The following is a 26,921-nucleotide window of genomic DNA, read 5'->3' as shown; positions in this document are numbered from 1 at the left end:
TCGAACCCTAAAATATTTAAATGTGAACCTATAAATAAATAAATACGAAAATAACATCGTCGATTTTTGAAATGTGTAAAAATTTCAATTTTGCTCTTACATAAATGAATCTGTTTCTTGCGCAAAAGTCTTCAAGCTGCAATATTGGGTGGTTTTAGTTTTATAATCATTGATGCAAGGCTACCAGACGTCGGATTCACCGATTTAGTCAGGACAGTGCGTTACTTTCAATCCCTGTCCCGACTTTTTCGAACTGCAATCGTGATGCGAGAATGTCTCTTTATTCTTAACACACAATTAGACATGTTCTTTATTGTATGAATAATTCCTAGTACGCAACATTTAATTTATAAATATATTATTTTCTAAACATAGAATTATCATGACTTTTTAATGGCGCTCGCACTATTTGAACTATTTTGTAATATAATTGGGTCTGGTCCCTCCCTCAAATAAATCCTGCGTACGGGCCTGGTCTACGTCAATGACAGAAATGCAAGCAATATTCTTATTTATTTTTAACCCAATTAAAGGAAAGTGTAAGAATTTAAAAGAAATAAGAAAGAGCATAACTGTTGGTTTTCCTTACAAATTGTTGTTCTTCGAGGAAGAAAAATAAGAAGGATTTAGTACAGCACCTTAACACAGTGTCCCACGAGTCTCTCTTGACTAATACTGTCAAATGTGAGATGATTTTATGAATAAAATTTTCCGCCTGTTTACGTATAACGTTGCGCAGATTTGGTAGTTCGCACACTGTGTAATTATTTCGTGTTACCTTACGCAACAGCAAATATATTTCATAAGACTGTACTGGACACAAGACTTACAAGACGTTCGATCCTCCATACTAGATGTTCCTTAAAAAAAAACTTCCTTCCATTAAACAAAAGCATGGTAACATTATTTGTAATAGCAGTATATAGTGGCTACATTGTTCTGCATATGGAATTTATTAAAAAAAATAAACAAATAAATGAATTGACACACGTTCAACGGGATATTTTTATATATAAGATCGTGAATTATGATACTCTAACGATAATTGTGTACTGCTTCAAAGACATTGACAAATATTAATGAAATAACTATTTATATGTGTGGCAATTCAGGACATGCTAATTTTACCCCTTTTCCCACTCGAGTTCAATGCAAGGATGCCTCCGCAAATATCGAATGAAAAGTTCTCACCGTGCAATTCTCCATTAAATGTTTTCGCCGAGTCGTACTACTTTCGTTTTCTTTGTTACAAACAATACTTGTTTGCACGTTACATGCAGGAGAGTTACATCTACATTTCACATTGGTCAGCTCCTTCTACTTGGCTTAAGGAGCGAAAGCTTGTAGGGTAGTGGCTACCGTTCAGGATTGTCAATCTGATGGTCGTAGGTTCAAACCCTTCCGGTGGAAGAAACTTTTCGTAAGTTTTAGACATATCCCATTGTGTTCATTGTCCACGCCGTGCGAAACGGAATGATTCAGTTTGGAATTAACTATTGGGGAGGGGAAATATTGAATTACAAAATCTCCATTTCAACGAACCGAGAAGTGGAGAAAAATTGAATAATTCTTATAAATATTAAAAATTACGTTCATTTTTTTAGTGGTGTAATCGCAGGTAAAATCAAAGATCTTAAGTGGAAGATTTTATCTTGCTCTGAACTCAGCCAAAAGGCATTTCGCACCGATCTAATATATTCTCCAATACATTTCAAAATGTTATTGAATGTTTCATGTCGATAATTTGACCAATGCATCCATTCTTGACGCTCAGACGATATTTTCTGCAACTACCTCTTCTCTCCAGTTCCTTCTCCTTCTTCTCTCCCCTCTTTCTGTTCTGCTTTTATCTCATATCGCCTTCCCTACTTTTCTCGCATCTTATCTCCATCCCACTCTTCTCCACTCCTCTTATCTCCTTTCCTGTCTTAGATTTCCGAATCCACTGCACTTTTCTCTCTTTTTTCGTTCTTCTCTTTTTCTCTCCTTTACTCTACTCTCCACTTCCCTCTTCTCGTCTCCTCCTCTCCTCTCGTCTCGTTTTCCTCCTTTTTTTCTCTTTGTTCTTTTTCCCTCATCTCTCCTCGAATCTTTTTCCATTCTCCTCACTACATCTCCTCTCCTCGTCTATCCTATCTTTCTTCTCTCCTCTACTTTTCCTCTTCTCCTTTCGCTTTTTCTTTCTCCTCTCCCTTGTAACCTTTCGTTTCCTCTCACCTCTTTTCCTTACTGTAGGCTCATTAGCGATGAAATACTAGAAAACCTATTTTTTTCTTTCAGAAAGAATTTTGTCATTTGCGATATAATAGTGATATTTTTAATAATTTTATACAATAATACTTGTTTATATTTCTTTCGCGTATTTTATAAATATCTATTGTGCATGTGGCAACCCTGAAATTGAGCCTAACTCTGCACGCAACCCACCAACGGCTTGCGTAAATTGGGTTGCCTAGTTTAAAATGTCGTTGTCCTAAAACTTTTGGGAGACACTGTACAAACAATCAAGTCAATGGCGCATCTTAACGTAACCATACATTCGCAATTATCTCGAAAATAGTTTTATTTTTTTCTTCTACTATCGTGTACTCTTCACCGGTTCAGTTTGCGATATCACTTCTAAAGGATGAGAAAAAATAACGTAGCGTATAGAGAAAAACCAAGTGGAATAAAGGAAGCGACTCTCGCAGAAACACACACACAATCACACACGTACAGAGAGAGAGAGAGAGAGAAAGATGGGTATTTATAGATAGATAGACAGATAGATAGATAGATAGATAGATAGATAGATAGATAGATAGATAGAGGGAGAGGGAGAGGCGGGAGAAAGGAACAAATGAAAGAAGAGAGAGAGAGAAAGCATAAAAAATAATTTAGAGAGGCGGTACGCAAGGAAAAGGGAATATTGGGAATAATGGGAAAGGTCAAGAAAAACAAACCGGAAGGATTAAAGAAAATACAAATAAATGTGAGAAGGAAAAAAATAAGGAGGACATTTTTCGACATTCTAGAAAATAGCTCGTTTCAGAACCGTCCAGCTCATCATGAAATCACAAATATGAAACGTTAGATAGACGACAGCATTTCCTAGGGTTTGCATAGAATTGGGTTTCCGACAGCGGATGTAAGTTTTTTTTGTAGCAAAATTAACCTTTTGGATAATTCTCTGATATTTCCGAATTCCTTTTTGGAGAAAGCTTTATTTCCCCGAAGAGAACATCGTTTGGCTTCTCCTGTGATTATGTTCGATGGAAGTAATACTTCACAAAATCTAATTATGCCTCTCCACTCACCGCTATTTCCACTTGGGTCCATTTGCGTTGGTAATTGACGTTTCCTTTCGATGAAATTATACCCCAACCTTCTGAAGCAGCGTTTTCCGCGTTGAAACTACAATTGCTACTTCTAGTAAAAGTCATGATAAATTACTCTAACGTTTACTTGCAATTTTTTTGCGCTAGTGCTATCAAAAGGACGAGGAAAGGTCCTCATTCAATTTTTACGAGTGGTAAATTCTTCAGGTATTTTCGAGAGCAAGAATGGTATTTTTTTCTCTCCCTCTTCTTAACTCGAATGAGCATAGCAACATTCTATTTCAAGAAGTTCTGTAATGCAAGGGAATATGTATTTGTTCAGAATTTTTAAGTAGAAATCGCATTATGGACTGCGCTAGGGTTCGAACGCTGGGTAAGACCACAGATAAGGGTATATACCCTTATCTGTGGTAAGACGTAGGTTTATTAATGTGATTATCCCACCTTTCGTTTCTTCAATTCGGACAGGGTGTCGCGTATTTGTCAATGCCAGTTGGCAATCCTGACCCAATCTCGGATGTGGGAAATCTACAGGGTGTACCAAAAGTCCCATTACCCCCCCCATTTGAATTGTATACAAACATTAAAAGGTAAAGAAAATAATAATATTATCATTGAACCACCTTTCCTCAATTAGACCTACATTTGTCAAAATTCCACATACAAGATAAAACCAAGGTAATTTAAGAATAAAACAACCCTCGATAAGAATATCAAATACATCAGTATCCGAACAACAATCTTTTAGTAACCAAAAATTCACAGGCTAGTCAATAACAACTTTGTGAAATTATAAAATTGCATCATCTACTAGATTTGACGTCATAACACATGGAGAGCATTATGTTTTAATCCTAGTATCACACAGGTTCATATACTCAGTTATGACTAGATGTAACAACGTGAGACGGTTTTTCTTTAAAATTGTATGTTGTTATGGCTTGTGAATTTGCAAGGGGGAGGTGGGTGCAGGCAATTCCCAAGGGCATAACACATACCTTCAGAATTTTGCTTGGTTGTGTGGTATAGTGTAGGCAGGATTTCTTTTCGAAGGGGGTTGGTGTAAAAGGCCATATCACATAGCTGAGTACGAAATATTCGGGTAATTACCACTCTTAACGTTAGTTCTAAAAGTTGCTCAAAGACAAACATGGTAATTGCGGGCCATTTTAAGATGAATTTGCATTTACAACTTTGTTTTTTCCCGAGTTACCTGTTTTCATTTGGAAATTTTGATTTTTCTCAGTATTAGGGGAGGTTCTGTACCCCATCATCATCCCACTGGGTACGCCAGCGGATCACATTCTACAGATACATGTGTCCCTCAATGATATTTTCTGGATTATTGGAAGGGCGTTTCTTTCCTGCCTGTTCCCCCGTGTCTGACGCACGTTCTGTGAGATGAAAAAGTACACAGTTGCTCCTGTAGGTATTAATTTCTCTATAGTACCAAAATGTTTCCAATGGCCTTGTGTATTTTGCAGCGGAAATGAAAAGGGTTGTGTTTGTCCTTGTAGCTGTGCGAAGACAGAGACAAAACAGTTTCTCCTCTCTCTGGGATTAACAGGTCAAACTAGACAGAGGACTGTTTGTTCGTATTTTCTTCTTCTGAAGAAACAAAGCTTGTTAGAAAAGGACAACAAATTCGATACCGAGAAAGATCACCGAACCGGAAGGGAAACCGAACGAACTTGGACGAAATAAGTTGCAGAGTCGCCGGCCTCACAAAGCGACATATCAATTGATGGATTCGAGAAGACTCTCGCAGGCCTTGTGTGCTCGGTGGAGCATTTAAACAAGGAGCTTCTTTTCGTCCAATCGCTGGTTCAGAAGGCAGATCCTCTTACAGAATAATTATTGTACGCTTGTTTCTCTTTCGTAGCTAATAATTGCTTATAAGGATTAGGATTCAACATGTGATTTCATCACTGATGATATCATTACATGAAACCAGCTTTAGACGGAAGCATTTCCTATAACATTTTTGCTAGCATAAATGCTATTTAAATGCTTCTAAAAATCTTGTACCAGACAGTACTTCTATACGGAAGTATTTAATGGAACATTTCGGTTAGCTCTTGTGATTACAATATATAATATATATACAGCACGAAAGACACGTCGAGTTACACCTTCTATGGTGAGTGCACGGTGTTTGCAATTTAAACAATTAAAATATTCTTCCATGCGTGTACAGTTAACGTTGTAATGTGTGTGTATTTAAGCAGCGCCATTGCTTTATACCTAAAACCACTTAATAGGAAATGTTATTTCTCTCGGTTAAATAGTTATCGTCTCTTAAAAATGTGAAGTGATACATTGTTTACATCTCACGCGACCGCCATTACATCTACACTCGTGACCTAGAGGTCGCCTCTGATTGGTTATGCTACAAAATATTCTATCTTTGAGAAACGCTATGAAATATCTGAAATAAATGACATAAGAATTTTTTACTTTACACGGTAATATTTTGGTCATGCCATAAATGCTAAGCAAAATGCCTTCGTCAAAATCGGGTCTAACAGAAGACAACTGTTGCTGTTCGTAATTTCAGCTGTTAACCCTTCGCAAGATGGCGCCTGGTTTCCATCATGTCTAGCTGTTCCATGGATGTCCTACCATTACTCATTAGCACTGACAGACGATTTAAAATATAAGAATAATCACTACCGTTTGCAAATATACCTGCAGAGAAAGTTTAACACTATTATTATTCCTGAAAGTTATACCTTTACATGCACACGTGTCTGCACTCGCACCAACATGTTTAATTCCAATGATACCTTCAATCAAGGCCGCCCTGGGCGGTGGCGGAAGATGCTCTCTTTCAAACTCCCCACCCCCACCCACCCCCACCCACCCCCACCCACCCCCACCCCACGTCATTACGCAGCAACGGGAAATTGAAAATCAATATATTCCTAAGTAAACATCAAACTATAAAATAAATAATGAGACTTGTTTCGATACTATTAAGCACAAAAGGATATCTCGGTCGACCACAGTTAAACTTTAAAAAAATGCGACACTAATTTTATATTATTATTATATTTTATGAAAACTCCCTCTCCCTCTCTCTCTCTCTCTCTCTCTCTCTCTTTCTCTCTCTCTTAAACGTATCTTAAATGTAACAAGTATTAGGAAAGAAATGAAGGCTTGATTTCATATGTTTACCGTTGTAGGTCTGTGTTATATGATTGGATTTTTGAAAGAATTACATGTAATAATCCCAGATCTCCGCGTGGTTGATCTGAGATCTGAATTCTTTCCTGCGTTGTCCCCGCATAAAGCGGCTCTGGAGTTCACCCAGCCTCAAATTAGTGGTGGGGGAAACCCTCCGAAGTAAAAGCAGCCGGAGACTGGTTCTGATCACATCACCTCCAAAATGGCCGAGATCGAGAATGTGTATCGCCCTACCCCTACATCCTCTAAATGTGCCTTGATTGCATGGTGCTATGTGCACAGGGACCTTTACTTGTGCATGTAATATTATTTTTCTTATAATGCAATCTTCCTCTTAGAGCAAAAATAATCGTCTAGGACCTGGTAATAAAAATCAACTTTGTACCGTTTTTGTGGATCTTCAACAGTTTCATCATACTGAAACTGCTTCTTCTTTCGATTTCGGCCCTGTACAGTGTTGCCTATCTTTAGATCATCTATATCTACATTCGATGCCTTCTTTGTCACCAACCGGGACCCACAGGTCGCCGCCCCCCCCTACGCCTCCACAAGTGGAGGTAGAGCTGCCAAGTGGAGTCTAAGAAACTTTGAAATTTTTCATCATTCCTGTTTTTTTCAAGCCGCTGATATGTGATATGATCCACATTTTTATGTGACGTCACCAGTAGAAAATATGTCACTAATGTATTTATTTTTGTGAAGGAATGCGTAATTTCTTTGTTATTATATGTAATAATGCACCTTGTTTGTAATGTATATCTTTTGTTTTGTTTATTGTTTATTGTATTTTATGCTACATTATGGGTAATTTAATGTATCTTTGTTTGAGAGAGTGCACTATACAAATTTGTATTTCTAAACATGTGTAGATGTCAGTTTTGTAGGTAGAATCTTTTTGTAAATAGTGAGTGATTCATCTGTACTTGAATCTGTGTTCTCGAAATAGTATAAAAGCGAGGATATCGCGTAAGAATCATCACACTTTTTCGCCACGGATCGACGAAGCTTTTAAACTTAAAAAGAACTCCTCGGTGTTGTGCATACATCCTGGTATGGTAGTTCGGGGCGCAAGCTAGGCCTATGTGAACATAGGTACGCCGATGGCCATGCATTGATGATATGCACAATACTGCAACCATTCTACGTCAAATAATAAAGTTAGCCTAAAGATTAATTTGGAAATAAAAGGCTAAAGAGCAAATATTGGCTCAGTTATCATTGCATATCTCTTGGTGTGGTAGTTCGGGGCGCAAGCTAGGTCTATGTGATCATAGGCTTGCCGATAGCCACGCATTGAGTTTATGCGTTTTAATTGAGTCGATTCATCGACAAAGCGAAATCCTCGCCTTCGTCTCAAGTATATTTGCATTATAATTGCAATAAATAAAGAATAAAACCTTTCAGTTTATACATACTGCAGTAATGTGGTTTCATTTCTCTGTGCTGTGAATATTGTATTTGCCTAACACTATCCCTGTACCTGAGAGGAGTCTGTGTACTTCACCGAGTCTCACCGTTCACCGCTGAGTATTCAAGTAAATATTAATAGTATAATAATACGACGCGTCTTAATTTCAAGAACGTATCATATGTTTACAAGAAATCATGTAACAGCATCTAACACATCGTAGATTAATGTTTTGAAGACACATGCTCATTACATTACGTGGAGTAAAAAGTCATACCAGATAGCTAGTGAGCACAGGAATGTAAAGCCACACAACTGGTTTGCAATACACTGAGCCTCATGTGCGACCATTCAGACAGTTTTATTGTCGCCAATTATTTGGAGGAACGCATCATAGACCTCTGAGTTAAGGCATTGAATCTGCTTTCCCACCTTGTGGCACTCAGTGGTTTTAAAGTGAGACTACTGATATGTTTCTTCAAAATGGTGGGTTGGCATATATATATATAATATTGTAACTTTCAAGTTTTCAAAATTTGCCGCTCTGGGAGGTGGCACGGTTCGACACACCCTTCCGCGGGCCCTGCCTTCAATCCATCGCTTTCATCAGGGACCAGTGTTGCCAACCGTGCTTTCGCAACGGCGTATGTAGTAACTCCATGTCCCAAACGGTCCAGGCCTTAAACCGAATTTTAAAAGTACGGAACTGGAGATAATTTCAGATATATCGAAGAGAATGAGTAATATTAACCTAATATTGAACTGCAGTTCAGAAATTCTGATTATGTTATTGTTGGTTAGAATCAGAGATGCCTATCAACTTCAATAAATTGTTATTAATGGAGATCTTGGAACAGATGAACTTTAAAAAACTTAATAAGACTAAGAAACAATTCTAGTTCTCTTCATAAACACAGACTGCAAGCAGCAAAGGCAACAAAGCGCTCTGAAATATTTAACGACATCTGAGATGAAAATAAATAAGAACGGAAGGAAGTGAAACGAAACGCAATATTCACAGAGGAAGACAAGCAAACATAAATAAGAACCAAAAGAATTGAATGTACTACTAAAATATCCTAATGAGGTAAAAACAGATAAACATGTGCAGGAAAGTGTCTGTAACTTGTACCCCAATAAAGAAAGGAACAAGACGTACCAAAGGAACTGACATGAATATCACATGGAACGTTTAGGAGCAAAATGTGCATGAAATACGTCTTCCTGAGCTACAAAAACCTCAAACGCGATTGCTCTGTTACTTCAGGGTTTATTTAAGTCGGGCATAACTTGTAACGCAAAACGTTTCAGCAGGATTCGATATGCCCTTTGCTTACACGCTCGGTTAAAATTTCCAAGTGGGTTGCACCAGCGTCATAGCCTCGGCTCCCTTGTGTATTTCATAGGAGTTGTGCTGGCCTATTCAGGCTGACTTCGAGCGCTGAATATGCTTGAGGCTTTCTCGCATAATTAAGGCATTTGCAAGTGAGCTTTTCTGCTGGGATAACTGGCCAAGAGGAGGCGCTTGCAGATATGAAATTCATGAACCGTCCCAGGGAAAACAAAGTTACTAATGAATACAAATTTAATGCGCCTTCTATGAGCGGTTGGAAAATGCACTACCCGGTTTTCACGGTTCTCATCAGTAATGTTAAAACTCTGTTTACGGTGCGTACTGGTGATATGGATGATTAATCAGGTGGGTTTGGGGATTTATGTAGTACATGGTGTGGCAACATTGGATGTAGTTAGTTGTTGCGTCAGAGGTAACACGTGACTACCGCCATCTTGCAGCCCCTGCTTTACCATTCAGTTGCGATGGAGATGTGGAACGGGGCAGAACGCGCATTCTCTGTAAAAGTGTATTATAAAAATAGTAATACACTAGTACGTTGCAACTGTAATAAAGCAGGAGCTGCAAGATGGCGGTAGTCACGTGTTAACTCTGACGCAACAACTAGCTATATCCAGTGTTGCCAAATAGCCAGATTCATCGCCACACCCTATGTTTTATTCTTAACCATTTAGTTTGATGAAACAATGTTAAAATTTTCCTTATTAGGACTTTCTAAGGTACCATTTTGTAAGTCTGACAAATAAGATACTGGTCGATCTGTCCTCTGTGACAACTATCGTCTTCTACACTTTATAATGTGTGCGCTCGTATTAAACACTTTTCACAATTAAGTTCCTGCAGACCGAATAATCCAGGGATATGCGAACGTCAAGATGAAATTCTGTGTATCAATTACATTACAAAATTACGTGGAATTTCTAATATAAGAAAATGCAGCGAGCAAAATCTTGATAGGTTTAAATTATTAGACAATGGACCTCCATTGGCAGTTGGCACAGCGAGCTACGACTCCAGGAGTTCTGGTTTCGAATCCAGGATAAAACATGGACGTTTGTGTTCGTCTGTCCTGAATGAAAAAGAGATTTGACATTAGTTCATGTGAGCATGATGTGTGGGGAATACCGCTTAGGGGTATCCCCCCAAAAAAAAGAAGAAAAAAAGAGTGGTTAGTAAATCGCGCTACGAGCGAGAGGTCTCGGGCTCGAATCCCGGCCTGGGCATTGGTGTTCTTCGTGAATGAGCCTTCAGCAATTTCATCATATCATCACTCATCCTCATCTTCGCGATTATCCAAAAGTGGCAGAATAGTGATCTAAATTAAACCAAATCAATCAATCAAGTTTTATCAATGGCGTGCCCTCCTCCCTACAAACATTTTTCGCGACGCCCATGAACATAAACCACAAGTTTCTATTCCATTCATTTTGGAACGGAAGGAGTATTAATTTCCACACATTTTATCGGGAGAGTAACCACGGCTGCAGTAGCTCGTCTTTAAAAATAAGCCTGTCACACTTACTGCAAAAGTAAGCCTTACTTGTGACAAGTAACTCGTTACTTCCAAAGCCTGGCTTTCTCTTCCCGGACCCTTCCGGGAGAATGTAATGAGAAAGTACAACGCTTCCAGGCAATTTGCTAATTATCCTCGAAAGCTCCAGAAGGAAAAGTTGGGGAAAAGAAGGGAGAGCGCCCAGGGATAAGCTATGACGCAGTCTGTCTCCAGGGAAAAGCGGAAACACGACATTAATTTGTCTGTGCCGGAGAGACGGTTGCAAAAGTATATATTAGGTTTCAATGTCTTGTTCTGCAGTCTTATTCCGCTGCATACATTAAAATATCTTTGCTCAGAGTTTCTCGCCTCTCTCTTTCCCGCTGTTTCTCCTTTCTCTTCCTATACTTTGTCAATTGTTACAGTTTTCTTACCTCTCTCTTTCCATTTCCCACGCTTTATTTTCCTCTGCTTTCTCTCTCTCTCTCTCTTGTCTAATATCTTACTTTCCACCTCTCTATTCCCTATCTTTTCTCGTTCTCTTTCTCTCTTTCTTATCCCATTTTTTTTCTTTTTCTCTGATTGTTTGTCATATTTTCTCCACCCTCTTTTTCTTTACTCTTACTACTTCTTTTATTATTTTCTCCCTCTTTATTTTCCATTTCTTTCTGAGAGAGTTTCTTGCCTCTCTCATTCTCACTTTTCTCCTTTCTCTTGCTACTCTCTTGCCTAATCTCTTATTTTCCACCTCTCTATTCCCTATTGTTCCCTATCTCTCTTTCTAATCTCGTTTGTCTTCTCTTTCTCTGTTAGTATGTCATATTTTCTACACCCTCGTTTTCTTTACTCTTTCTCTTTTTATTCTTTTCTCTCTCTCTCTCTTTATTTTCCCATTTCATTCTGCTTCATTTATTCCCTCTCCTTTATTCTCTCAAATTAGTATATCTCTCTCAAGTCTTTCTCTCTGGGTCTCCCTTATGGCTTATTGAGCAACCTTGCGTTCTGACGTCACCGGAGAGAGCTTTTATTGTTAGATGTTGTTGAGTTGCTGTCCACTTTATGCACAGTAAGGTTAATTGAGACTGGACCTACAGATTAAAGTGTGATCCGAATCATTATGTGCCAACCCGGGTCCCCTTTATTACCAGGCAACGACGCTACCACTGGCTTTTATTGTTAGGCTAAATGCTTAAGTTGCTAGGTTTAGTTACCTTAGCATAAATAATAAATTTTCAGTGTATTTATGCTAAGAGAACAAAACCTAACAGAACCTAACAACATTAGGCATTCCTTGTCTTACGTCAGAACGCAAGGTTGCTCAAGTACTGTGCGATAAGGGAGGTGCTTTCTCTCTCGTGTTGCATTGTGGCTTCGAGCAGCCATATTTGAGGCCAGTTCTTGTAAGTATACGGAATCAAAAGGGCAGGCGGGAGAATTGTAACACAGACATTCGTGATTTAAAACAAACGTGCAGTTGGTGCAGGTGTAGGCTACGTGGTAGATATTTCCTTACAACGGCAAATGAAATTTGCTTTAACATGGCGGCTGTCCGCATCCCGAAGCCACATGAAAACCACCGTATTTTTATTTATCTAATCACATGATAAATGTTACTTGCCTGCAGAAACCACATTAGTATGTTGCTTTCGTCTCTACAACTCCAATCACTTTGGATTTTCCTAACTTCATAAAGGTGTGGATAACAGCTAGAAAAAAATGTTTCTGATGTACTTTACCTCTTTTGGGGAGGACTGAGGGCAATGTTCCACTTGTGTGCATGGAGTGACTACATATGCTGACAGTAACAATCTTTCCCTGCGATTATTGTAGGCAGTAATTCAATTGATTTCCCTAAAGTAAGGAAACATTCTTAATTTTATGTTCAAATCATGTTGTTGAGTTGAGTTTTGTTAATTTCCTTGTAATTAAAACAAAGTGTCCGGTACTGGGAACAATTCTCAGACCAACACAATTTGCAACACTTTTGAACACTCAAAATCACGGTATTAAAACAATTATCTTGAATTTATTTTTGCAGTACCTTATCACTAGTATTGTCCTATATCCTTATGTTCTTGTATTCTGTAAATTCATTAACAGATTTTCCACAAAAAGACAAAAGTTTAACTGTTCGGCAATGGGGGCCACCTCGCCTATGTACTATAGCCTATGTATGCGCCAAAAAAAGGACAGCTTTGCGATTTTAATGTTGCTATTTTATATATTTTATTATTGCTATTATTAGTTCAAGGGTATTTCAGAAAGTAGGGTTGAGCCCCCCTCGAAAAAAATTCCACACGTCCTTGCGTTTCAATGTGGCATACTTAAAACTTAACATAACCAAATTTTGTAAAATACACTTGAATTGGTTGATGTGTGTGAGCCAAAATTTTATTGATTTCTCCTGTTATTCGCTACTTGCTTGTGCTATAATTTCCGAACATAATTTGGGACATTCCAACGTTACATGTGTGAAATTTTACACACAAAATGTAAGGTTCTTGACATGAGATTGTATAAAAATATTCATAATGAACTGATTTCATAGATTTATGAAGTACTTTGTCAGCTAACAAATGAAAAAAGAGTTGAGTATGATGATATAGGCTGAATGCAATAAAAGCATTAATGAAAGTGCGTTATATGTGTGACACTTTGAAAATGTAGCATTTTTAATTCATTTGTCTGTAAAGCATATACGCTACAGATGCTAGTATTTTTTTTATTGGTGGAATGTGCAAATTACATGCATTCACACTACACTTCAATGCAATTAAAAGCAACAATAACTTTGAGATTAATTCGAAACATGTACGTTACGTCGGAATCCCAGCTCTTTCTACGACGAAATACATACACATCGTGTTCAAGTATCAATAGAACACGTGATCTTCTTAGAGTTATACCTGTTTCCAGTCTAAGCTTTACGCATAAGGGTAAAAAATGACGGACTTGCTCTTTCAGTGCTTTGTGTCAAAGGTTTGCAACTATTATGATGGGTATTTTGTTATAATCAGTTACCATAATTGGCTAGTTGAATGGCATAATATTTATGATAATATTCAGACCCATCTATTGGCTGAATTTTCAATTATTTGACGTTTATTTAAGTGATAATGATTGTAGCCAGCATGCGAATTAACGGGGGATGCCGCGTATTCCCCCTCCCCCTGGCAAAATAAAATTATTTCTACCCCTTCTAGAGATGTTTTTATCCTCCCTCAAAGAAAATGGAATTGTATACCATTTCCTAATTGTAACAAACACAAATGAAAAATTATTCGTGTTCATTAATTGTCAAGCCATCGAAGATGTCCATGCCGAAAAATATACAGCCTTGTGGATTAAAGGAGGCTCATTCTGCAAATGACCCAACATGATCATATATGAAAAGTGTTCATAAGAAACTGGTACAAATGGACATTAAGTTTGAACTTGGCAATGGAAATTTAGATAAGATTTTGGTGTTATTAGTTCTTTTGTGTACGAGTTTGGGTTCTAAATTACGTCATAAGTGTATTAAGTAAGATTTCATGACGTAGGTTAGAACCAATATTCAAGATACTTACAACCGCAGGGCAACAGTTTAGATTACTGACTGGCAATACACATTTACACGCCCCTTGTTAATCCTGACTAATGGGGGATAAGTTGACCGGTTTAACGAAAGTCCGGATTAACTGAAATAACCTAAAAGAACAGTAGAAAGTGCATTAAAACTCCGTTTATAGCAACAAAACATGTTTATTATGGTGTATTTAAAGGGAATAAGCCTAACTACACTATACAGTACAGTAAAATGTAAAGCAATACTGTAGATACAATGCAGTAGGTACATACGCAACTCATATTATGATGAAACAGAATTTCGTCAATGGTTGACTGCCTTTTCTTTGGGAAGTTCTCACATGGACGTTGGATGTACGTATTCTTAGCCGCTACGGAGCAATATGACGAATGCGATTGTTGACTTCTAGCCACATTTTAAAACCTTGCATTCTGATTGTTTTTGTTTGTTTTTTTCCTTTTGCCTGTCCGGATTAAGCAAAGTCCGGCTTATCGGGATCCGGATTAATGAAGTCTTTACTGTATCTGGAGAAAGTTCATGTAATTCGATTGGTGAAATTGTTTTCTACGATTTACAAGCTAAGCTATCAGTTGCAGCAATTAAATCTGCAATGCCCAACAAAATTACTAGAGAACGTTTTCACACACACATTAGAATCATGTTCACTGCCGTGACTAGGGGTGTACGGGACGGAATTTTTTTGAAATTTCCTGATTCGGCTAAAATTTCGAATTGTACACAATATTTTCTCTTCCAGTGATTTGTCTTTGCACATCTGGAATAAAAGCTGTTAATTTTAAGAAATTCTAGACACTCATAGTGCAGAAAATATCAGGAATTAGCCTCTTTTAAATAAAATCCTTTGGAATTACCAAAAGTCGGGATCTGGCCTCGATAATACACACCCAGTCATTTTTATTTATTACTATTTTTTAGAGTAGGGCTACCCTTCGATATATATAAACATGGATCAGATGTACCATGAAGGATAGAAGATTAAGTCGTGTCTGTGCTTTGTGAACAAGTACAAAAAGACAAAGAACTGTTTAACAAAGCGATAGATGGAGTACTAAAGAAGGGAAGTAAGGAAACTCCAGTTTATACCTAGATAGAAGACTACTTAGACTACTTCTCTGATTTTGTATACATATCGTAAGTCTACTTGTCAACTATCCTTCACATTTTCCTCCTTTTATATAATTCATTGTTGCACGTTTGACTGGATTCAATCATTTTTTTAATTATTTAACTTCTCATCTTCGTTTCAATCATCCTTTGCACTTTTCTACGTTGTTAAAATTAGTTTTATCCTTTGTCACTGGTGCTGCCATCTATTATTGTCTAAGTCAAACATTTTCCTTTTATCCCTTCTATGGACACGTAATAAGACTGGAGTTCGAACTTGCATACAGTTCCAAAGTATTTTATATTCAATTTTATTTTTTTTAATTTGTAAGATAATAATAATACAGCAATAATAATAACAACAACAAAATAACAACAATACAAGTTTCTATGACCGAAGTGCAAGATATGAAATCTAACTATGCCCCACTCCCCCCAACCCCCCAAGCGCACAATGATTGTGTAACGTTAAGGCGAAGGGTGTCTTGATGAAGAGGAAAGCGATGTACGAGGGTCACTATTTATATTTTGAGACTTGGCAACACTGATTGAAGTTAGGCGCGATTTGACGTTTGCACGCAATCGTCTGGCATTATTGACCATAACGTACTTCAAATGTTTTGTCAATAGCTTCATTTGTGATGTTTATGTTGCCTTGGAGATGGCGCGACAACAATAAAATGGAATTAACTCGTGAACATTTTCGTGCGATGATATTTTACGATTTTCGACGTGGATTATCAAGACAAGAGTGCATCGATCAACTTACTTCCACATTTGGCGATAAAGCCCCATCCTTTGCCACTGTGAAACGCTGGTATAACGAATTTAATCGTGGCCGCCATTCGCTCACCGACGAGATTCGCGAAGGTCGTCCAAAATCAGTTGTTGTTCAAGAAAACATTGATGCTGTGCAAAACCTAATACTGCAAGATCGTCATGTGACATACTGTGAGATTGAGGCAACCATAGGCATTAGTTCCACCAGCATATATAAAATATTACATGATCATTTAGCTGTGAGAAAGGTATGTTCTCGTTGGATCCCACACAATTTGACAAACTCATTTGTTTAGTAAATTGAATTGCACTAAATGTCTGGGAGGCAGAGTTCGGGGTCAGTTCGAATTCAGTTATTGAGGAGCAAGTTGCGATTGAATAGAGAGAGAGGAGGAGGTTCTAGGGAGAGCGTGTTAACGCTAGTCGCAAGTCAGACTCTACGTACAGTCACAGGCATAACCTCTCACGGCAGATCTTCAGTTGGAGTACAGAGACAGGTATATCCTTACATTACCCATGCTGATCCGGTCTTTAGGGGTGTGAAACTCAAGTGTCATGTGTTGCCATTCAAGTGTGTAAATTTAGTACCACTAGCGCCTTACCACCAAGCTCACCACGAGCAGAGAGTGCTTTACCATCAAGAATGAATGATGATTAGTGAGCTACATTCCCAAAAGATCCTAAGGGTATGAGACGGTACCTCTAATCAGTTTGGTATTTGTAGGGGATACTTGTGTCCCCCTCTCTGCTTGATAAATTTTATCCCTGGGGGGAATGGTGTTTGGGGGAAAACAAGAAATTATTGACAATTTAGTTACTTCGCCATTCAATTGCAACATTTTCTGTCAGACAACTGGAAGCTCTATTTGGCGAATACAGATGTGGCCTCAAGCGCTGCTCTATTCCTGGAACTGTCAAACAAGTGGCCAGGCACAAGGTAGGCCCTCCACATCAAAAGACGGACGAACAACATTATTGGCGAGAATGATGAGCCTATCCAATGTGGTATCAAGCTCGTCCTCCAACTCAATAAATGACATAAGGCATTACTAACAATGGTGACGTACCTTTTTTTAAAAAAATTAACCCCCCGTTAGTAAAAAATTCCGCGAAGAAACAAATCTAACATGATATTATTGAATTTCAATTTTCATTTATTTCAGAGTGATTTCTGTTTAGGAAAACAAGGCATGACGCTTTTCATTTCCAAAAGAAAATGAAAATGACCGCATCAATCCACCACGTAGCGTTCCAACCTGAACGCGGGGATCTTAAATAGGGATGTAACTTGCCCCTTCCGATTAGTACTAGTTGATGGTAGAGACAGCCCTGAACGGGCAGGTACAAATATCTAACTTATCATTAAAATAGACTCATGATTGGGTTTAGACTGAAGTGAGCAATGCGAATGGCAGAATGGGTGTAGACTAGCTTACCCTGTTCGGTTTAGCTCCTGCTTCTCCGATGATTCCAGATTAAAAGACCTCGTGTCGCTCTCATGCGCACCTATTTATACCCTCGCTTGGCCTCTCGTCACCTCTCGCCAAAGGCCAGTGTTCTTACCATTTCCTGTGAAAGGCTTACCCATCACATTTCTGAGCAGGAGCTGACAAGGTCTGCCAGGGTCAATATTTCTTAATCGAACGGGTATGGTACGGAAAATCACCTCCCCTCTTTCCTTTTCTTTGTCCACGGAATTTGGTAGGAAAATGCATGTGAAAGTTAGAATTTAGTTGTCACGTGACTCGAACTTGTCACCTCAGGATGTCTCAATTTGTATTAGTGCAACAATAGTACACGAAGATAGCCTACATGGAATGTTTGACGCAAGCGCGATAGCCCTTTACGAAGTCATTTTTTAAAGAACAGTGGGGTCATTCCATGTCAAATCATCCAGAATTTTGTGAAAATGTCACCCACCATCTCCGATTTTGATGAAATTCAGTATACTTATAGAACTTTTGACGCTGATTACAAAAATGACAACTTTTTTGAGATTGGTCAAGGGGTTCGGAAATTACGAGTTTTTAAAAATCTCCGTGTACGCCACATGCGGCTCCACTTTGAATGACACGCATTAGGTTATAAATTATAGTATCTTCTCTCAGGTTTGACGTAGAAACTTCAAGTTTCTTTTCTTTTGCTCAGGATAGTGTAAACTTTCATTTAAATAAGGTTTCAGATCAGTGTATCAATAATCATGTATTTTATGTATAGTTTCATGTATTTTTTTAGAAAAATAAATGACTAACTTCAAGAGCGAATTTCGTGCAATGTCCCCCCTTCAATTTCCCCCAAATTTTATATACAGGTAGCTCAGAGTGGGTACTAATGTTTGATGGAAAAATTGGGATGGGCGGTTCAGAGACAGGGTGATAAAAAAAAATTTGCATAAAAGTTAATCTTATTAAAAATGCTTATGTATTTAGCACAAAGTCTGAAGTATAATATGTTTTGAGATATAATATTCAAAATTTCTGTTCACTATGTGTGAAGGTAAGCATAAGCGTAACCTGGCGGGGGCAAAGGGAATCATTTGCCCTATCCAAAATTTATAGATTAAGTAAAACCTACAAGTTAAATATATTTTGTGAACCTCCTGGCACTTGAGGAACAAACAAAAAAAAGAGTAATTATTGTGATTTTTCAAATGTATTTAGCAAATAATCTTTGACACTATTTTAATGGGACGGAAAACTTTATTATTCTCTCAACCCAAAGATAGTTCCCAAGTTATGCCCATGAAGATAGTACCGAAAATACTTACTCGATTGTATTATATGCATTGCAAAAATTTCATGCACTATAAATTGTGCCGTTCACATTTTCTGTTCCCAACTGTAAAAATAAATATATCTGTACCTTCTCTGGAAGCTACGTAAAAGGATTTTCTTGGAATTGCCGGCCTTTCAAGGAAGCTATGCTTTGTTGCATGCTAATTTCATCCACGCTTTACTTCAATTCATATCTACTTGTATGTGAAAACTTCAGTGTTTTTGTGTGGACTGTCGAGCTAGAAAAAAGTCATCATCGAAGTAGTGGATCTTTGGATCTTGTTGAACTTGGAATGGAGGAGAAATAAATAGGTGGAAGTGGAATCAATGACACCATATTCAAAATACCGTGGTCAGCATACAAATGATTTCTTAATTAAAATCGTTCAAGCAAAGTTAACTGTGTTTCATCATTTATTTGCAGTAGTAATGTAAGTATATGAAGACATAGTATGTACTAGAAACGCAATTTGTAATTTTTACACAAATCAATGATCATTAACTGTAAGTTTCTTTCACAGTAACTGTAAAGTAACTCACAGTTACTTTCAAATTACCAGTAACTGTAACTGAGTTACTTTTTAAATTAGTAACTGAAACTCGGTTACTTGTAAAACGTAACTTACCGAACACTGCAAATAGCCTGTAGCCTAAGTTCAAAACAGTGAGTGCATTCTTAATCTTCCTGGTGCTGTTTTATAGTACTATGCAATCGCTGACACATTGTACTGCGGGTTGTTGTCATTTCACCTTACGTGATTAATAAGAAATTTATGCCTCTAATACTATTTCTATGGAATTGGTACTTCATTGCTGAACTTGTTACTTGATACTGTTCATGTCTATACAAGTCTTCTAAGTGTTCCAACCACCCCATCATTTCTGTGGTATGTGGCAAGAAAAGGTCCATTTGGAAAAACTTCAATCAGCACAAATGTGTATTATTAATTCTTACTTCATATTACGTATCTCCGTGAAGAGTAGCAAAAAAAGTTCCATATTGAGATAAAATGCACAAAAAGAAGAATGTTCTCGAAGAAAATTTGCTAAACTTGGGAATGCTAATGATGAGGATTATAATTTTTTAAAAAATTGAAGACAGTTGAAACTAACTTAGATACAGTGGAACCTCGATTTTACGTTGTTCAGGGGACAAAGCTGAAAAAATCTTGAATGCGAGAAAATGTAAAACCTAGGAAAAATTCTTAGCAATTTGCTATGTTGGGACCACCAAGATTGAATGTAAAATGCAGGAAAATGTAAAATCGAGGAACTTGAAATCTGGGTTCCACTGCAATTATTATTTTAATTAATCTATAAATTTTGGAGGGGGAAATGATTCCCTTTGCCCCCACCAGCTTACGCTTATGCTTACCTTCACACATAGTGAACAGAAATTTTGAATATTACACCTCAAAACATATTATACTTCAGACTTTGTGCTAAATACATAAGCATTTTTAATAAGATTAACTTTTATGCAAATTATTTTTTTATCACCCTGTCTCTGAACCGCCCATCCCAATTTTTCCATCAAACATTAGTACCCACTCTGAGCTACCTGTATATAAAATTTGGGGGAAATTGAAGGGGGGGCATTGCACGAAATTCGCTCTTGAAGTTAGTCATTTATTTTTCTAAAAAAATACATGAAACTATAAATAAAATACATGATTATTGATACACTGATCTGAAACCTTATTTAAATGAAAGCTTACACTATCCTGAGCAAAAGAAAAGAAACTTGAAGTTTCTACGGCAAACCTGAGAGAAGATACTATAATTTATGACCTAATGCGTGTCATTCAAAGTGGAGCCGCATGTGGCGTACACGGAGATTTTTAAAAACTCGTAATTTCTGAACCCCTTGACCAAACTCAAAAAAGTTGTCATTTTTGTAATCAGCATCAAAAGTTCTATAAGTATACCGAATTTTATCAAAATCGGGGATGGTGGGTTACATGGCCTGGATGATTTGACGTGGAATGACCCAGTGTGCTTTTTTTTAAAAAAAATGAGTTAGATTTCTTTGTGAAGCTAGAATGTTAGTGGAAAAAATGAGCATTACGAGTTCCAGACTCTGCTATATCAGGAATCTGCCTTCAAAATGAACGAAATCTGATAAAGGTGGTGGCAAAGGGTCGGTTTTGAAACTTTGTAAGTTTATCTACACAAGAATGAGGTCGTAGTACAGTGTTGAGTTTCTTTGTTTGTTGCCCATTAAGGATTTAACAAATGAAGCATTCCACCGAATAACGCTGTATGGCACTTTTGGGAATGTGCTGAGTTACCAGTGGAAACATACTGCGGCCCTGGGGCAACAGGTTCCAAGCTGGCCAGTCATATGGTCAGATGTTGCCTAAAGTTTGATACTGTGTTTGCATAAGGTTTTATGTTTTTTCTACTGTAGGCAAGTAACATACAACAGGTTGTATCCGTTGTTCTCGCATCCACTGAAATGTGCCATACAGCGTTATTCGGTGGAATGCTTCAATTGTAAAATGACGTGGCCATGGATGGCTTGATGTATCTCGTGATGAAGTCACATATACATTATCTTTCATTGCCCACCTAACAAATTTTCAGAATTAACAAGCTAATAGAACTTACGTTACGCTCCGGTCTTTAGATGCAAGTTAATGAGCAATTTTTTATGATTTCGCAAATGTAACGGTAAATTAGCAAAGTAGCCTTGGACGCTATTTTTATGTGGTAGAAAACATTTTGATTCTGCCTCCCCCCAAGTTATGTCCAAGTTTGATTGAGATCCCAAAATGTTAGTTCCCAGACTAGATTTCTGGCGGTGGGTGTCAAAATCTCACTTTACAAACTGTAGGCAAAGACCCGATTAGCTGTTCTGATCATAAAGTGGATTTAGCCATTTCGCACCCCAGGCTACAGCCTACTTATACTTAACCTTCTGATTAATCTGACACTGACTGTGATTGGGAGAGGACGAAAAGTTAAAAGTCTGTTGGAAGTTGGGTCGATGTCAGAAATAAGAAACGTTTTAGGAAATTTATCTTCTCTCGAAGAAATACCATGATATTCCAAAATCTGGGCCTCCCCGATGGCGTAGTGGTAGCGCCGTCGCCTTATAATCAAGGGGTCCCGGTTTCGATATCCGGTGGAGACACATAGTGGTTCGGATAACACTTTAATTGTAGGTCCAGTCCCAATTAGCCTTTCTGTGCATAAAGTGGACTTTAAAATAGTAACACAACTGCAAAAACACTGGAAAGAAAATAATGTTTGTCGGATAACTGGGTGTTGAAAGTGGAGCACATTAAGTGTCATGCGCATCCGGAAAGGGGGCAAGGGGGCCGTGGCCCATCCCTGGAAAATGAAAGTCAACAAAAAAATATGTATTTCACACATATAATTTCATTATATGCACGATAATATGTGTTAATTATTCCACGAAAACCATAAATTCAAATTTAAGCAATGTTTATTTAGGGAACAACAGTTTTTTTGGGGGGGAATGTGCCTTATTTGCCCCTCCCTGGAAAAACTCCTGCGGACGTCTATGTAAAGTGTTACGTCCTTCTGAAAAGCGGTGGAAATAGTGTTAGGCTTGCCTGGCCTCACGACCTTCACCTGTAAATCATTTTCATTACATTTCACACGGTACTGAAAAATTACTAATTCGAAATAGTTCAAACGCCAAGGGGGCACGAAGAATTCGAATTAACAATCTCATGCTTTATTTTCTTTATTTTTAATGTAGATTTAATGTGTTCGGCATTATCCTATGCTCTTTAGCGTCACTTTTCTTTCTCGTACATCTTTCCACTTCTCTTAGAACAGCTACTTTTATTCTCTAATGCTATGTTAAAGGTATTTTCTACTGTTAGGGCGGCCGGTCCTCATGCTGGTAAGGGAAGTGGGGAGCGGAGAATACGCCGCTGACGAACCAGACAACAGCGGTGGCGCCGAGAGTTACGGCGTGGCGGGAGGAAGTACTACGGCTGCTGGGTTTCTTATCGCGCTAGATTGGTCGTTTCCCCGTGATATGAACCTCACGGCTCATATCCATGTGCCGTTAATTATTCTTGGTTATTTTATATTAGTTGGTTCTTATTATTTGATTATTAATATTTCATATTTCATAATTTTTGATAAATAGAAAGATTATTACTAGACTTATATAATCCACTAATATTTCCTTTATTGTAACAAAAGTGTAAACGCAGCCTAATGTAATAATCTATATGTTAATTTTCTGACCGAATCTTTAATATTGGATATGTAAATCTGTGTTCTTTCACGGCAGAAAAATGTTTATGATTTAGATTGACATAGATTTCGTTTAGCAACAATGGGAAGATCGAATATGTTCTTTTAAGTTTAATGTATTTAATAAGGTTCAAGTTGCAACGAGGAATGATTCGAGTTTAGTCTTTATTAACAGAGATGAATCGTTCCCCTTATACAATTTTATTTGGTTTTGCTGCAACGTGGAAATTAGTTAAACTTTGATATTGAGATTGTGAATATAGACATTGATGAGTATTTAGTTTTTGGAAATGTCGCAAGTCGCGCTGTGCAAATTACGTAATGCTTAACAAGTGAGCATCGATTGGAAAGGTATATAAGTAAATGCGGAGCTTAGTTTGCACGCATTCCATCAGCGTCGGCTCTACGATATGAACATCTAATGACACTTGGGAATAAAGATACCTGTATATCGCCAAGCACAATTTATACTTCGAAATTTATAATGTTATGGGACGACAGGTTAGGATCGGCCGAAATCCTTTGAGGTTAATGACGCCTACCTATTGGACATGTATTTGTCACTGTTGACCCATATATTCTCATTCTTACGGATAAATGATAGAATTTCAGATCTCCGAACTTTATTTTGGCCTTCTTCAAAAATTTATTCAACGTAGACTTATTTGGGCAAGGAAGCAAAACTAGACATGTAATGCAATATGTCTCGTTTTTCAATGAAAAATGTCATCATTGGCGTGTATCTTGATGCAAGCTCTGCCTACTAACGTTTCTCAATCCCAAGTACTCAGTGGAGCCCGTAGATTCTATTCTGCTTAAATCCTGCCCGTATTGACATCGATACTCGTGACACATTTTGGTCGCAATACTGTAGGAAAGGGCACGTACGAAAGTTTTTGTCTGCTACTGAATGGTAGGCCGTAAGCTTCGTCTACGGTTGCAAAAACGACAGGGTTCTCTTCCCTGGTACGGCTTCCTCCTAGCGACACACATACACACGTAACTATTCCCTGCACATATACATAATTGGATTTTCCCCGTGGAGACATGCAGCAAATTAGAATCCTGGATTCATCGAATCGAATACTAACGAACAGGGGATTCTGTATTTCTTTTAAATTTAAGGATATTCATGGACTGTAAATTGTAACTTGAGTGTAATGTAAGCTTTCGTATGTATTGGAAAATAAACCATCTCCTGGATAAAAATGAATGAAAAGAAAGGTCAAAGTAACCTCCCAGAAGATGCAGTTGCCAATCTTAAAATTTGAGAAGAGTCGTTCATTTATTTTATGTTTCACCAACAACACCCTTAAAGTTCTCAATGCTTTATTCACCAAGCCCGTACCTGAGAGGGGTCAGAGTATCCCATTTAGCCGTCTGAGTTTAGCCGAGGTGAAATTAGAACATAAGGTATTTGGAAGATTGAGGCAGGCTAGGACTACCATAATTTGCAGATCTCTGTGTGTGTGTTACTGAAAGGCTATCTATAGTGGAGAGTGAAATAACACACAGTTATAGTTATATGAACATACATATATATATATTACGCAGATGAATTGCGTCTTACATAAAGCTAAGGTCAACCCTCATGCGTGAATAAGCGCGCGTAACGGCCATAGTAAGTCTCGCAGGTAGGTAAGACGAGCAGAGCCGCGCTCGCTGTGAAAGAGGTTGAGTTGACAGTAGCGTCGAGACGTTCGTCGCGTCCAGTAAAGCAGCTGCCGTGCGACCGATCAGTGGTTGTGCGTTTTTCTTCGCCTGTGCCTCATTTGTCTACAGTATATTTGGGTATACAAACTTACGTCCGACCGGAAGTCACGTCGTCCTTGGCAATTGGCACTGCCATTGCGTCCGTGACAATTTGCGATCCTGTAATCGCGATCGTTCGTCGTTCGCGACTTGCGTTCGTGACACCCGCTCCCCACTTCTAATGCCAGCATGTAGGGCGCCCGCCGTAAGAGTACACTAGAGCTATAATTACATCTGAAAACTGAGGGCAGATATGAAGACTTTCACAAATCATGTTCAAGAACGAACACAGACACAAAAGGGGTGGGTAATTTCACGTTTTTGGGGGGAAGGTGGAGGCTGCATACCAGCAAACAGAAACGTTCCCTTTGTTACGGTTGTCTATGGATAGCTGCCTTCGACATATCCAAATAAAAGGTTCGAAAAATCGAATTTCCGATACATACAAATTGTTAACATTGGTTTCAATTAGGGGTGTGCGGGACAGAAATATTTTGGTCGGGACGGGATCGGGATGGAAACTTTTTTTAAATCCAGTTTTTAAATCCAGACGTTCGGGACGGAAAAAAATCGCAATTTCCCGATGTTAAACATTTCCGGGCGCTGTGTAAATCTCGAATTCTACATGTCATTTTCCTTTAAGTAATTGTTTTCTGCATTTTTGGAACGAAAACTTGTAAATTTCCGAGACGTTTCAGGCACTTACAATGCAGGTCTCTTTTAAAAATGATCATTTGTAATTTCCCGACTGTTCGGGATCACGAAAAGTCTGGAAATAATTTCCCGAAGTCGGAATCGGGACGGGAATTTTTTTTTCCGATCCCGACTTTTCGGGATCCCGCAGAACCCTAGTTGCAAAAGGAATTTTATGGGGAATAAACTTTTGTCCGATTTATCGAGTAATTCGATATATGAAAGTTCGAATTATCAAATAATTCGGATTATGAAAGTTCGAATTACCAAATAATTCGGATTATGAAAGTTCGAATTATCGAATAATTCGAATTATGAAAGTTCGAATTAAGAAGAGTATACTGTACCACAGTAACTGTAAGGTGTTACTTCCTCTTAGTAACTTAACCAACTCTCGTATTCCGTTACAGGTTCAGCGAGGACGACGAACCAAGGCTATAGCAAGCTGGCAGGAGGCGACGAGGATGTGAATGTGAACGTAAGCAACCGAGAGAGCATCACGGAGTCGGGGGAGGAGATAGAGAGGACCAGCGTGGGGAGTCTATCGGAGACGGAGTCCAGCGACTTCGAACTGGAGGACGAACTGAGCGACGAGGAGGATTCCGATTATGGTAAGTGGACACGTCGAAGGAACCACGAAAGAAGAGAGGCATTGTTCTTATACTAAACTTGTCATACCGAACCTTAATGGTCTTTATATCTGGTGGATCCCGTTCAAACGAACGTGTGAAATGTCTTTGGACTGAAATTGGCGATTTCTTTTACGCATACCACACCACGTACTGTGCTCTCTGTTGTGCTGTCGTCAACTTTGCCAATTAATCAGCACCTAGAAACAAACTTTTGAGTTTCTTTACATGATGCCGCAAATCGCAGGCTATGTCGAATAATTTCCTCACAATTGTAATTTGAAATCAGGGAGGTTTCATGTGGACACCCTGTATTATTCTCGCTCTTAACCCTAGCTCAGTGTTGAATCCAGCCACTTTCGTCCGGGAGGGACATCAAACTTGACGCGGGGGGGTCATAGACCAAATTATAATACTAATAAAAAACAATACTGTTTTAAATTAACCCTTACTTCTGATATGTAATTAAATTATGTTTAATTAACTATCATTTTAAGAATGGTGATATCAGAATCTATAAAATAATATTATGGCATGCAATAATTTATATTTACAGCGAACTAACTAAGGCGCCTAGGCTTTTTACAGCATATTTATGGATGAC

The 26,921-nt window shown here is 38.2% G+C and overlaps 1 protein-coding gene across 1 annotated transcript in view; it reads left to right on the top strand.

Moving 5' to 3' along the window:
* LOC145992036 (uncharacterized) overlaps nt 1-26,921 on the top strand; it is a 382,098-nt gene that overhangs the window by 319,233 nt on the left and 35,944 nt on the right. Inside the window, exon 2 of the mRNA XM_083128154.1 lies at nt 26,099-26,299. Coding sequence (XP_082984280.1) covers nt 26,099-26,299 — 201 coding nt within the window. The remainder of the gene's footprint in view (nt 1-26,098; nt 26,300-26,921) is intronic.

This window comes from Lepisma saccharinum, chromosome 9 (assembly GCF_977018435.1).
Source record: "Lepisma saccharinum chromosome 9, izLepSacc3.1, whole genome shotgun sequence".
In the NCBI taxonomy this organism is placed as follows: Eukaryota; Metazoa; Arthropoda; class Insecta; order Zygentoma; family Lepismatidae; genus Lepisma; species Lepisma saccharinum.
This window is presented reverse-complemented; position numbering and strand designations above follow the sequence as displayed.